General features: G+C 42.7%; 1 protein-coding gene across 1 annotated transcript; it reads left to right on the top strand.

Moving 5' to 3' along the window:
- The first annotated feature begins 1541 nt into the window (after window positions 1–1541).
- RORA (RAR related orphan receptor A) lies at window positions 1542–12880 on the top strand. Its single transcript, XM_081337094.1, has 8 exons — window positions 1542–1679; window positions 2516–2914; window positions 4818–4939; window positions 5282–5414; window positions 6544–6651; window positions 6984–7094; window positions 7650–7762; window positions 8743–12880. Exons 1-8 carry the CDS (start codon window positions 1667–1669, stop codon window positions 8905–8907), a joined length of 1164 nt encoding a protein of 387 aa, XP_081193220.1. The 5' UTR covers window positions 1542–1666; the 3' UTR covers window positions 8908–12880.
- Window positions 12881–14339: the final 1459 nt, after the last annotated feature.

Here is a 14339-nt window from a genome sequence, read left to right as displayed (position 1 = left end):
TTCAAGCTCTCTTGCATAAAACTCTGCTTTTGCTTTGGAGGAATTTTTACATTCACCTTCAAATACCTTGTGGAGAAATGGGTGGCAAGCAAATTTAATAAATAAAATAAGCAGACAAATTTGGTAAATAAAGCAGGATGTTTTAAATAGATCGTCATTTCTCGGATCTAGAATTGCCTTCCGTGAGCCAGGAGCCTTGGCCACCCTGACGGTACAGGGCTTCTTAGCACAAGCTTGTCAATATCCTAGGGTGTGATTAAATAATATCCTAATTTTCAGGCTAGAAGGCAGATGAATCCTTTGCCCAGTGATCCCAAAGTTCTGTAAGTGGAATAGAGGTTTTTTTAAGTATGTTTGTTTTAAAAATTCGGAATTAGGGGTAGAAAATTGGTAGAGTAAGGGAAAAACAACTCTCTGGCTCCTAATTGGCAATTATTGGAATATGGTGAAAGGTAATGATACATGGAAATCTGTAACTGTTAGCTATAAATCATGAGATTATGAAAAAGTCTTTGTTGTCACAGGCTGGTGTGTATCCCTTTCAGAAGGCTGCCATTAGAAGGCAGCAAGGCAGCTGTCAGCTGTTTTCTTGTAATTAAACAGCCAATGAGCAGCTAATTAAGACATATGTGTATACAGAAGTGGAAGTGGGCATGTTAATGAACTGTAGGAATCAATTCATTAAATGTAAATTGTCAAAAGACCAAACACGAGCTTTGTGACTCACAGAAAAGGGAAGCCCAGAAACACACACAGACACACAGACACACAGACACACAGAGAGACAGACTTGGGAGAGGGAGGGCAGCCGTTTCCTCTTTTGCAGACCAACTCCTTGGCCCCCTCAGTGGTCCCCAGCAAATGATTTAGACCAGGGGTCTGCAACCTTGACAACTTTAAGACTTGTGGACTTCAGAGCTGGCTGAGGAATTCTGGGAGTTGAAGTCCACAAGTCTTAAAGTTGTCAAGGTTGCAGACCCCTGATTTAGACCAATCATGGCAACTTTAAGACTTGTGGACTTCAACTCCCAGAATTCCCCAGCCAGCAAGATCATAACGCTCTTAGGACCTGCCCTAAGAATCGACAATACAGGTGGTCCTCAACTTACGACCGCAGTTGAGCCAAAATTTCATGTTGCTAAGGGAGACAGTTGTTAAGTGAGCTTTGCTGCATTTTACGGCCTTTCTTGCCCCAGTTCTTAAGCGAATCACTGCAGTTGTTCAGTCACAGGGTGGTTATAAGTGAAACCGGCTTCCCCCCGTTGGCTTCGCTCGTCAGAAGGTCACAAAAGGGGATCCCCTGACCCCAAGCTACGGAAACCGTCATAAATACAAGCCAGTGGCCGAGTGTCTGAATGCTGATCACGTGACCACCGGGGGATGCTGCAGCGGTTGTAAGCGTGACCAACGGCCATAAGTCGCTTTGTGCAGGGCCGTTGCAACTTCAGGCGGTCCCGAAATGGAGGGTGGCAAGAGGAGGAGCACTTATACGGCCCCCCTTCTCTTCTCCCCTGGGTCCCCTCGGGCTCCTTCGCAGGGCTTCTTCAGGAGAAGTCAGCAGAGCAACGCCACGTATTCCTGCCCTCGTCAGAAGAACTGCTTAATCGATCGGGCCAGCAGGAACCGCTGCCAGCACTGCCGGCTGCAGAAATGCCTCGCCGTGGGGATGTCTCGAGACGGTGAGCCCCCCCAGCCCCGCTCGGCTCTCTTGTGGGCCTGAGAGAGAGGGAGGGAGGGAGGGAGAGGCAGAGAGGGAGGGAGAGAGGCAGAGAGAGAGAGGGAGAGGGAGAGAGACCCTCCTTGGCTTTTGCCAGCTTGTCCACTACCTTGAAAGAGTTCATTTTGAAATCCCCTCTGCTTCATAGCCTCGGGGGTTTTGAATTCCCTGCATCCCTGCTACATAGAATTATGCAAATGTTATCATGTCATCCAACACTGCAACACTTGCGTTTAAGCCACCAATGGGTGGCTTCTCGAAAAGACGTTTCCTCACATCGCAAAGTGTAACTTCAAATTTCCTTCCTTCCTTCCTTCCTTCCTTCCTTCCTTCCTTCCTTCCTTCCTTCCTTCCTTCCTTCCGTTCTTTCTTTTCAGACGTAGTCTGAAATCTGAGTGTTCAGACAGGTCTGAATCCCAACAGGGTTTAAAATGTTTGTCTTTGAATGACATCAGAGATGCAGATTCCTGTGATTCAGGGGGAAAAAATCTACTTTTTTTGCATCAGAGAACCCACATTTAGGCACTTCTGCAAGTTAAACACCTTAGTCCTTTTTTAAAAAAAATCTAGCTGAAATGTAGGCCTGATCAGTGGCGTTCTTTTTCACATGAGATGGCCCTTTTGATTTTTGCCCACATATGAACCATCCCTTCAGACTCTTCCACGGCAGGCTTCTCAATCTGGGCTACTTAAAGATGGGTGGACTTCCATGCGGCCTTTGAACGTAGCCGTCTCCCAAGCGCTGGCCTGGCGGTAAGGGAAGGTGACCAGAGCTATTTTTTTTTTACTGTCTTCCAGCCGTCAAGTTTGGTCGCATGTCCAAAAAACAGAGGGACAGCTTGTACGCAGAGGTCCAGAAGCATCGGATGCAGCAGCAGCAGCAGCGAGACCACCAACAGCCCCCCGGAGAAGCGGAGCCGCTGACCCCGAGCTACAGCATCACGGCTAATGGCCTGACGGACCTGCACGATGACCTCAGTAATTACATAGATGGTCACCCTCCTGAAGGTAGCAAAGCCGACTCTGCGGTTAGCAGCTTCTACTTAGACATACAGCCTTCTCCAGACCAGTCGGGGCTTGATATTAATGGCATCAAACCAGAACCAATCTGTGACTACACACCCACGACGGGCTTCTTTCCATATTGCTCCTTTACCAATGGGGAGACTTCTCCTACTGTGTCCATGGCAGAATTAGGTAATGATACAGAGGGGGGAAACCGTAGTTGCTCTCTTAGTTGCCTTTGGATGGAAAGCGACACCCCACCCTCCCAAGAGGGTCTCTGGGCCTAGAAGTCCGTCCTTTCCTCTAGATACAGCTTGGCTCAGGAAGAGTGGCTTGGTAGTCCCCCATTCCTGCTTGGGCTTTGTGGGTTGATAGATTGGCTATCGATTGGCGCTGATGATGTTCCCCAGTTTGGGTCATGAAACATCTGCAAGAAAGCCACTAAGCTCAAAGAGCACCAAGGACCCCTCAGCTTGGCTATTTTAGCTTTGTTGGTCTTCCAGGCTGTCTCAAAGGGGAGGTTGTGTGAGTGTTGGGTTTTTTTCTGGAAGGGAACTGATTGTCTAACTCTCCCCATGCAGTGATGATGACCCAACATGCAGGTTTTGGGTGAGGATGGCCAATGGATTTAGTGCAACCTTAGTAGATACCAGTTCAACCAAGACCTGATGTACAATGCAGAAAATCCAAATATATTCCTCGTTGAAATGGGATCTAAGCTTACAGCATTGCGTTCTTGCATGTCTCACGTCCATCTCCACAAAGAAACTCTTTAGTTAGTGATTACGGCAGTTATTTCTGGGACTTCCTATTTAATGGCTTATGAAATTAAGCTGCTTCATCTGATTTTATTTGGGGGCAGCTGGACCTGTGATTAAAAAATGTGCTTGTGAAACCTGCACAGCCTGGTGTGCAGAAAGCCCCTTTACACAAAGAAGTAGATGTGGGTCTGTCTGCCAAATCACGGCCAAGAGGAGTATTCTTGGCGGTGAAAATTATTTACGATTTTGCCCCACGTGAACCCTGTTTGAAAAGCAATTGTGTACGACAGTGAAAGATAGTCCTTGAATTACAGCCATTTGCTTAGCAATTGTTCTAAATTGGAGTGGCCCTGAAAAAGTGACTTGCAATCAGTCCTCGCAGTTACGACCGTCACGGTATCAAACTTTGGGCATTGTTGTATTTATGACAATGATCCCCACCCACAACCTTCCCACCTGGCTTCCGACAAGCTAAGTCAATGGGGGAAGCCGGATTCGTTTTAACGACTGCACGGTTCACTTAAGAACTACAGTGATTCACTGAACAGTTATGGCAAAAAGGTTGTAACACTGGATGGGATTCATTTCCATTGTTTAACAATGGAAATTCTGATCCTGGTTGGGATTGTAAGTCAAGGGCTCCTGTTAAACAAAGGCTTCCCAGCCTGGGCCGAACCCGTCTGTCCTTGAACGGATGTAGCAATAAGAGCCTCTCTCTTGCAGGTAATATGGGATAATAATTGGGGGAAATCGACCCGGTATAAAAAAGTGAATCTGTTGTCTGCAGCCTTTGTTTGACTAGCTCAGGGGTAGCCAGCTGGCTCAGGAATTCTGGGAGTTGAAGTCCACGAGTCATAAAAGAGCCAAGGTTGCCTACCCCTGGACTAGCTCCTTAGGTCATTTCTTCAAAAAGGACTGGATGCTTTGAACGGCATTCAAATACAGTGCAACAGCATTTAGATGCTACAGTTTCCTCCCCTACCCGTCACTTAGCCCCTCTCTCCCCTCTCCAAGCGATCAGAAACGGTGTCATTCAGACAGAGGCCAGGTGACCCAAGTCAGCTAGCCAGCAATAAGCCGAGTTCACATCTTAAACATCTGGAAAAGAGCAGCTTAGCCAGAATTGCTTGGATCCGGGGCCAGTCATCCATCGCTCACAGCCGCTTTCAGGACCCGAAGCCAGGGGGAAAAGGATGCAGGCAGGCGCTGAGAATGATAAGCCTCCTTCCAGCCCTGTGCAAATTTGCTGCTAATGAGAACTGGCGACTTAGGAGTTGCGAGTCGGGAACCTGTGCGGCCTCTTGGCTAACGCCTGGGAACTTTTGCTTTTCCAGAACACCTGGCACAGAACATTTCTAAGTCACATATGGAAACCTGCCAGTACTTGAGGGAAGAGCTGCAACAGATCACCTGGCAAACGTTTCTGCAGGAAGAAATTGAGAACTATCAGAGCAAGGTATTTTTTTCTGGCCAATGGGGTTGTTTCTTTTGAAGATCCATTGTAGAGAGGTAAAGCACCCCCTTTCCCTGGGGTCCAAGCGCTTCGCAATATAGGTTTTAAAATTAAAAAATACCAAGCTGTTGTAATTAAACTTGCAAATTGAAAAACAAAAAGGTGACCAGAACATCTCAAACAAGCAGTAGGGCTGTTCGAGTCCAGACCGATGCTCTGATTTCCCTTAAAAATCTGGGAGTTGAAGTCCACGAGTCCACGAATGCATTTTAATCGTTCGGAGTCTTTCCTGGGAAGAGTTCAGTCGGCATTGTGAAGTACTTGGGTCTTCTTTCTCTTCCCCAGCAAAGAGAGATCATGTGGCAGTTATGTGCGGTGAAGATAACAGAAGCAATACAGTATGTCGTAGAGTTTGCCAAACGCATCGACGGCTTTATGGAACTATGCCAAAACGATCAAATTGTGCTTTTAAAAGCAGGTTTGTGCCTTTTGTGAAATGTGTCTGCTTGTCTGAAGGATTGTGGAGTGTGGGTTGCAACGGGAATCCAATCTTCTCAACAGCTAAAACTACAAACTTTCCACTCAATTATTGTCAATCACAGGTTACTCTGGTTGCTCCGGGAGGACTAGTAATTGCTGCTAAAAAATAAAATAAACCACAGTTAAATTTTTTAAAAATGTCAGGAACAAGCCCTTTATGATGAATAAAACATGAAAAGTAGAAACTCCATTCACTATCGGAGAGCAGGTTTTTGCTAAACTCAACAAGGCCACCTGCAATCTACTAAAGTCCTTGTTCGTCATATCATTTATTGCATGGAGGATGTGACCTTAGCCTTTGAGGAGGCCATGTGTTCCTTCCTGGTGGTAAAGAAGAACCCAGACAAGGAAATTATGTGACAGAGTAAGGCAAACGCTGAAATCCACATTCATTTCAGTTAATCCTAGAATCGCTACTGTAAATTATGATGATTATTTGTGAGATGTTGCTGAAAGATTCTCAAGAGGAATAAAAAAACCTGATAGTCTAAAGCAGGGGTCCCCAACCCCCGGTCTGTGGATTGGTACCAGGCCACAGCATGCCAGCAACTGGTCCGTGCAAAGGAGCAAAGCCCCATCCATGGGATCCAGGCAGCACACAAAACCAGGCCCCCTCCGGTCCACGGAAAAACATTTCTCCACGGAACCGGTGGTCCCTGGTGCCCCAAAGGTTGGGGACCTCTGGTCTAAAGCAGTGTTCCTCAACCTTGGCAACTTGAAGACAGGTGGACTTCAACTCCCAGAATTCAGCTTGAAGACGGGTGGATTTCCCCATTCTGACTGGGGAATTCTGGCAGTTGAAATCCACCCATCCTCAAGTTGCAAAGGTTGAGAAAACACTAGTCTAGAAGGATCCTTTAACAGTAAGTGGAGAAAATACGTTTCCCCCCCATTAGTTTTATATATACTAAATAGATAAAATTGATTTAATAAATAACATACAATCAAAAATGAAGTCACAGACCGTAACAAGGCATCCCTGGTGAACAAGGCACACTTTTAAAAGCAACCTGAAACCTCTTGTTTCTTAATATTGCTATTGAAAAATCTTTCTCTATTTCATTTAGGGTCTTTAGAGGTTGTATTTATCAGAATGTGTCGTGCCTTTGACTCTCAAAACAACACAGTATACTTCGATGGCAAATACGCTGGCCCAGATGTATTCAAATCATTAGGTAAGGCAATAAATGCTTCATTAGAATGAATGAATATTCTAAATGTTGTTTCTAAAAAGTGCTGCTTTTTGCAAACTATTTTTTATCATAAATATATTTTATAGAAATAACTCAAAGGATTAATCATAAATACCCAGGGGCACAATTCAGTTCCAGTATTCTTTAACCTTATATGAGACTTACGTGTTATGCAATGATACCCTGATATTTAAATTGGAAAATTACCAAGCAGAGTTTTAATATACTAAGTACAAAAGCAGAAGCTGAAACCACTTTTTATCCTCTTGTTGCATTCTTTGGAAGAGACCCTGTTTGACTGTTTTATTTTGCAGGCTGTGAAGATTTCATTAGTTTTGTTTTCGAATTTGGAAAGAGTTTATGTTCTATGCACCTTACTGAAGACGAGATTGCATTATTCTCAGCTTTCGTTTTACTATCTGCAGGTAAGGAATCAATCTGAGAAAGTAATTCTGCTTTTTCAAATTCACCTTGAATATTTTCTGCTCCTGAGCCAAAATATTGTGTTTTTCCTTCAGAGCAATATATTTAGTTCAGTTCCAATAGTCTGCAGGTTTTGTTGCTTGAAAACCTGACGTTATCTCTTATCTTGGTAATCCTGCAAGTCAAGTAGATGTTTTAGGAGAGGAATAACGTGGCATAGCTGTGCTTTTGGTTATCTCCTGAAGCTTGAAGACCCAGCAGCTCTCTTTGAAGTCTTCTGACTGACCCCCAAACTTCAGGGAAGATGTGAAGCGTTTCTTGAAAGAAACAGGAACAGGATGGAGAACCATCAAATGTTCCTCAACCTCTCTTGCTTTCTACCACGGAATGGAAGACGGCAGGTCATAGGAGAATGGAGCACTATCTGGAGAGTAGCATTGCTCTGTTTATGGTAGTGGAGTTAACCTAAGACTTCAACCCAGTGAATAAAATGTCTGCAAATTGAAAAGAACCACCTGAATTTTTTTCCCCCCTTTCCACTTTTTCCCCCCTTTTAGATCGATCGTGGCTTCAGGAAAAGGTAAAAATAGAAAAGCTCCAGCAAAAAATTCAGTTTGCGCTTCAACATGTACTGCAGAAAAACCATCGAGAAGATGGAATATTAACAAAGGTAATGAATCTACCACAATCTTTTGCACTTAAAAGTCTATTTAACTAACTAGACCAGCTGTACAACTTTCAACTGAATTAACATCCTCTTTTACGGAATATTTTGTGATGCGATGGAGGAAATTGCAGTGATTATCTAATAAAACTGAATAATAAAGGTGAACAAATTATGAGAAATTGCTCCGTAGAACATAGATAATGTATTTCTTTCTTCTTGAGTTGCTGTAGATGCTGAACTAGAGTCAAGAGGCTTTGAATCTCAGGTTTAGCAATGGATCGGGTGTCAACTCTTTAGAAATTGGGCATCATTTATGCAGAAATTTTAATCTTAGGGAGATATCTCTTAAAATTGTATGAAGAATGATTCTTCCTCTTGGGAGGAATCCAACTTTCTTTATATCCTTTTTGACATTGCTACCAGAAGAAGAGATCCCCGTGGATAAGGCTGCTATTTCTAGATGAGCATTATGGGTCCCCTGCTCACCTATAGCCCATAATGCTTCTGAAAGATAACATTTGATTAGAGGGGAAGGACCACCCCTCTTTGTCCCTCAGCTTTTCTAACCCCTCTTGCTTTGCAGGCCCTAAAAATGGAAATAGGGAACAAGTAGAATAAATGAAAGATGAGCAACCAGTTAAAGAGGTTGTATCTTACAGCACTTACAACTTTTAAATAGTCATTTAAAAAATTGGCAAAGCAGCCCATCTTAACACGAAATTCTGGGCAGCTTACAAGGAAACAGTCTTTTCAGCCAGAACAGCAGCAAATTATAAAACCAAAAAGAGAAAGGCCTGGTGCCACCAACACAGCTGCTTGATGCAACCCATGAGGTTCTCCTTCCACCATGACCTCACCCCATCCTCCTCAAGGAGGCTTAAAAGCTTTTATGGCTGCTCCCTTGAAGCCCCCCACCCACCCACCCCGGAAAATAATGGCCAAACCCTTCACTGACTGCATCTATTTCACCTCTCCTCTCACAGCTAATATGCAAAGTGTCTACCTTAAGAGCCCTGTGTGGACGACATACAGAAAAGCTCATGGCGTTCAGAGCAATATACCCAGACATTGTGCGACTTCATTTCCCTCCTTTGTACAAGGAGTTGTTCACTTCAGAATTTGAGCCGACGGTGCAGATGGAAGGGTAACGGGGTCTTCTCGAGCCTTCTAGAATGGACAGACGTTCAAGCAGAAAGATAGCAAGAGAGAAAGAGATTAAACAAAACCAAGACACTTTCGTGGCCCTGCTTAAGACGTAGGGAGCCAGCACACTGCACATCTTCCGGGCAGAGGCGCCAGGCGAAGGAGGGGAAAAACGAAGCAAGGGCCGAACTTGCTCGTCTCCTTGGTCGAGTTGCTGCGATGCTCACCCAGAGGGACCCTTTTTTCCTGTCTGGACTTCTCAGTCTTCAGCCTCTGTTTACACAGAAGAAGGGTTTCCCTCTGTCCTTGTAATTCACTGCCCACAGAGACGCTCACCGAACAAGGTCCGAAGCGAATCTCCAGCTTGACTCCGGCGACTGGTGTGCACCGCAGAGGCTCCGCATCATCAGTTTTGCACAACCTTGCTCATGGTTTCATGAAGGACGATGTCTTTTCACCGTACCGTGATTGCCGCCAGGCGGAATGGCATGAAAAGAGTCCATAGCAATAGCATTATAATCTATTACAGGGTAAATGGGCATGAAGTCAATATATAGCAAAAGAGATGATATTGTTTATATATTGTTTTAATTAATATAAAAATGTAGTTAACTGGTATAGCTTTTATTGTTGAATTGATAAGGCACTTTCATTTTGCACCTTTTTTTCTTTTTAAATTATATGCTGGCGTGTTCAATGTTTGTGCTGCATGTACACCAGAAATCCAAGTTCAACGGAGGGTTGGAAGGGGGAGGAGGAGAGCACTGCAAAGGGGGTTGCGCTGCTATTTACCACGTTTCCTTTGGCAGAGAGGCTGGCCCAGGTCATGAGGTGCCCTTCCGTGGTCTTGTGCAAGGGGGCAGGGAGGGGAGTCAAGTTTCTAAACTCTTCTCTGGTTCTTAAAACTATGATTTTATTGGAGAAGCAAGAAAAAAGAAAAAAGATCCCCATTTTTAAACCAGATTGCTGACAGTGGGGATTTGAAAAAAAAAAGAGCTATGTTTAATCACTTAACAAAATGTGTTGGTTTTCAGTAACATCTTTTTAAAATCAGCCCATTTCCTGGGGTGAGTAAATATGGATTCCGACAACCAAATTTAGACACTTGTGTTTTGGAAATATTGGTCCTAATACTTTTGTTTACATTTTGTGTGTGTTTGTGTATGTGTATGTGTGTGGAGAGAGGGAAACAGATTCAGCGTATTAAGACAGATAGGGTACATACAACTGTTTTTTCTCATGGATAGTGTCCATGGGCTTAAATCTTGTATTCAGTGCATGGAAACCCAACTTTTTGCTGAAACGGCTGGAGGCTTGTTAAAAAACCTGCTCTTATGTGTGGCTAATTCTTTTGTAAACCAAGAGTTGCTACTTGCACCTGTGCTTCCCAATTTGTTCCAAACAGAAGTTCCCATGGAGGGGGGCGGGGAGCTTGGATCACACAGTTGCCACCGCCACCTTGGTACCTTGGTCAGTCCACTATTTTGAAATCTAAAACAATCTGAATTCATGCTCTGCTTACCACGTGCTACACTTTAGCCACCTACCCCTAGAATCAGGAGCAAGAAGCTCTATATTAAGAATTATATATATATCCTGGCCAATGAAATCCACCTGAGCAATCCTATTCAAATGCACAATCTGATCCCAAAAGCGGTGATACAAGTTGGACTCCAGTTCTCCTTTTGACATTCCATTTCCTCCTTGGACCACTTCAAAATCTTGGAGAGGGTCCCCTCAAACTAACCAGAAGTTCCAGTTGGAATCCTGGTCTTCATGGTTGTGTTTAGAGCCAGTGATCAAGGCTGCAATCCTGTGCCCTTTGATCTGTTGGGAAGCCCCGTTGAATTCAACGGGGTCTCCATCCACACAGATCTACATGAGGCTCTTTGGTTGAGTTCTTGAATCACCCGTATTTAAGGAAACCAACTGCATAATCTTTAATACTCGCCTATTTCTCTTTCCTGCCTCTTGAAATACAGTCTGTATTATCAGTGAATCTTAACTCACGTTTATCAGAACAGCTTAGGTATTTTTAATTTGTTGACTACTAATCGTTCTGAGGGCTATTTTGAATTCTGATTCCAGTTATCTTTTTGGTGGTAAAAATGCCATCAAGAATGAAAGTGATTGAGACCTTTATTCATGGATACTAGTAATGTCAGCCAGACTTGCAAGCTACTCTTCTTTAAAAAAAATAGGTTAAAAGTGTAGCAAGATTCAGCATCCCAATGATCTGAATATAAAGCCTTTGTAGGGATGTGTCTCCTGGTCTCAAGCTCTTTAACCTTTATCCTTGACCTAGAGATGACTTTACTAGGCAGCTAAAACTTATGAGAAGAATATTTTCATTCTTTGCTTTATCAAGCCTTCTGTAGGATCGCTTATGTCCACAAACCATAGTAGAGTTTGCTCATATCCTGTCATGTCTATGAAAGAAAAAAGTTGAGTTTTCCCAGCATGAGGACTTTTTTTTAGAGAGTTTAGTCTTCAAATCACGTGTCCAAAATAGGATAACTTGAGGTTAGTCTTTTGTGCCATGAGTGAGAATTCTAGGTTGACTTGTGGGATGATCCATTTTTTAAAAAACATTTCTCAGCTGTCGATGCTCTTCTCAGGAGCCTTCTCCAGCTCCTAAGTTCAAAAGCATCAATCTTCCTCCTTCCCTGTTTCTTCAAAATTCAACTTTGACTTCCCTAAAGACTCACAGGGAATTCCCCGGCTTGCTCTGTTCTGATCACTTCCTTTTAGTTAATAGCAAATTATATTTTGATAACGATAAAATGATGCTGATAATCCTCTTATGAAAGACGCCACGAATAATCAGCAATGTCTACTTTGAATGTCAGATCAGAGGGGAAACCTATTGGCAAAAACATAAAATCCAGAAATAAGTTTTAACATCCAAAGTTGGCTAGCCTAATACACTTGTTGGATAACAAACTCCAGGTGGGATTCAGCTATATAAAGTGTAGCATTCTCCGTGGTGGGATCTATCAAAACTTCACAATATACCTGCAGGTGAACTCCAGAAAACTGGAAGTTAAAATTAATTTGGGTTTCCATTCTCCCATCCTATTTTGGTGGACCTATTGCACTATTTTAAAAGAAGGCATCTAGTCCTGGGCCTTGATGGCACGATTCTGTCTTAGTCGTCTTTCTATTGTTTAGAATTGTGAACTGACTTGATATGTGACATTCTTTTAAATTTGGTTGTCTTTTTAGGGAGCTTTTCATTGTCATAAGGTTGTCAAGGTCTGAGTGTGTGTACCCTTTACGTGTGGGGTATGTGCGTGTGTGGTTGTTGTTAGGCCATTAAGTGTCCATGGAATAAAGAAAAATGTGTTGAAGATATGTAAGTCAAAAATAGAAGGTGGAAAAAATATTCTATATAAAGCCTTGTCTGGACCACTTAGAGATACTTCTATTTTTTTAACCCTTCTATAAATATTTGGTGGCACTTGAACTATTCCTGCAATAAAATGTGATTTGTGTAAAGGTAGAAACAAACAAAAAAGATTTTGTAATGTGAAAAAAAATGAAAGAAAGCAATGTAATTTTTCTAAAAAAGAAAAACAAAAAACAAACCAACTTTGTATTATTTTTGTGGATGGAACTTGTCTACTTGTCTTTGGAAAAAAGCATTTGATTTCATTGAATGTGCCATAGCAGAGGCGCGTGGGTGGTGGGTTTTTTTCGTTACGTCATAGGTGAAAGGAAGTGATTTTGTGTTTCGGACATTCCGTAAAGCGTGAGGCCATCGCAAAATAGTTCTTTTTTAAAATGTATTCGCAAGCTTCGGTCTTTGTTGCTTTTTTTGCACACGTGTTTCATTTCTCTCTAGTGCAATATGGGCGTAGAGCACTTGCGGGTTTTACTCAGGGAAAATTACATATTTGTTATACAGGGTTTTACGTTGTCGTTTTTTGTGGTTGTTTGGGGTGGGGTGGGGGTTGAGGGGTGTTTTTTCTTTTGCTAAGGAATGTCGATTGAATCACCTGTTGTCAAAGAGGCAGCCAGATAATAATCCTAACGCCACTGCCAAAACCCCGAATCCTCTCTCCTTCCGGCCCTGCCACTGACCGCCACATCCCCTGACCGCTCTTTGTGTGAATTGGAAAAAGAGAAAAAAAGGGTATATAAGCACCTTATGATTGACTTTAACTGTGAATGACAATCCATCTTGTGATCGGTAATAGACGCCCAAGAACTTAGAAGTTTTGGTTAAAGCTCAGGGACCTTTCAAACTCTTCCACGGGGAGACCAGAGTTATGGGTCAAAATGCTTTTGAGAAACGTCAGGCTCTTCTTATATTGAGCAATTAATTGGGACAGAGCTACGTTTGTCCCGTGGAATGTCAGTTGTTTATATTCTCAACTTTCGGCTACTTAACCCTGTTAAAGATCCATCCTAAACCAACAGTAGCAGAGGCTTTACAGCAACGGTGTCCAACTTTGGTGCCTTTAAGACTTGCGGACTTCAATTCCCAGAATTCCCCATTCATGGCTGGCTGGGGAATTCTGGGAGTTGAAGTCCACAAGTCCTACCAAAGTTGGACACCCCTGGCTTACAGTGTGTGTTGGGGAAATAAGTTAACACTATCCCATAATGCATGTCAAACAACCACTCTTTTATCTTTTTTAACAACAACAAAAAAAATCATTGAATCCTGAATATTTCTAGATACTATTTTGTGCTTTTCCCAAATAAAGAAACTTTGAGGGAATGTGGCAAGATTTTCCAAGGCTACTTTTACCCTACATTTTTTAAAAAAATTCTACAAGGGAAGAGTGGAGGATTGCAGAGATCACCAGTCCAGATAGATTTCCTTAGGTGCCAAATATAATTTCATCCTTTAACCTTATGCAAAATCAACCTCTCGTGCGACTTGGTTTAAATTTTTAATTTATTTATTTATTGTTCCAGGTTTGCCATTTGGTGCAACCTGCAGAGTCTGGCGGAGTTCAACAGCATTAAACATAAAGGAAAAAAGCAGTATTTATTATACTGAGGTTATTAATTATACTGTCTGCTGGGAGGAGGCCAAAATGATTAGATGGTTGTAGCTGCCATGATTGATTTTTAATTTCTTCCCTGCAGAAACCTCTGACTTACTTATTTAAATAGATTATTACAACCTTAAAAAAAATATTTCAAACCCCTGAATGATCCTCAGCAACATTAAAAAGGGTAGACTTCAATTCCCAGATATCCCAAGCATGCTGGCTAGGGAATTCTGGGAGTGAAGTCCACATCTCTGAAAGTTGCTGAGGTTGAGAAGCAGCGTATTTAGAGGAATATGCTGCTCAATAGTGAGGTGAGAGGTTTTCATTTAATTAAAAAGATTGCCCAAATTATTTTAAAACAGCCCATAGTAACGATCCTCTAAGTAATTCCAGAATCAGCATTAACTGTGTTGCCACTCGTCCAGTGCCAA

The sequence above is a fragment of the Vipera berus genome, assembly GCF_964194415.1.
Source record: "Vipera berus genome assembly, chromosome: 12".
NCBI classification, from domain to species: Eukaryota; Metazoa; Chordata; class Lepidosauria; order Squamata; family Viperidae; genus Vipera; species Vipera berus.
This window is presented reverse-complemented; position numbering and strand designations above follow the sequence as displayed.

Bases quoted from the DNA above. Each gene is read 5' to 3' on its own strand.
- RORA (XM_081337094.1), top strand. The intron at 7,095-7,649 runs GTAAGGAATCAA...CCCCCCTTTTAG, and splicing joins TTTCGTTTTACTATCTGCAG to ATCGATCGTGGCTTCAGGAA. The intron at 7,763-8,742 runs GTAATGAATCTA...CTCCTCTCACAG, and splicing joins AAGATGGAATATTAACAAAG to CTAATATGCAAAGTGTCTAC.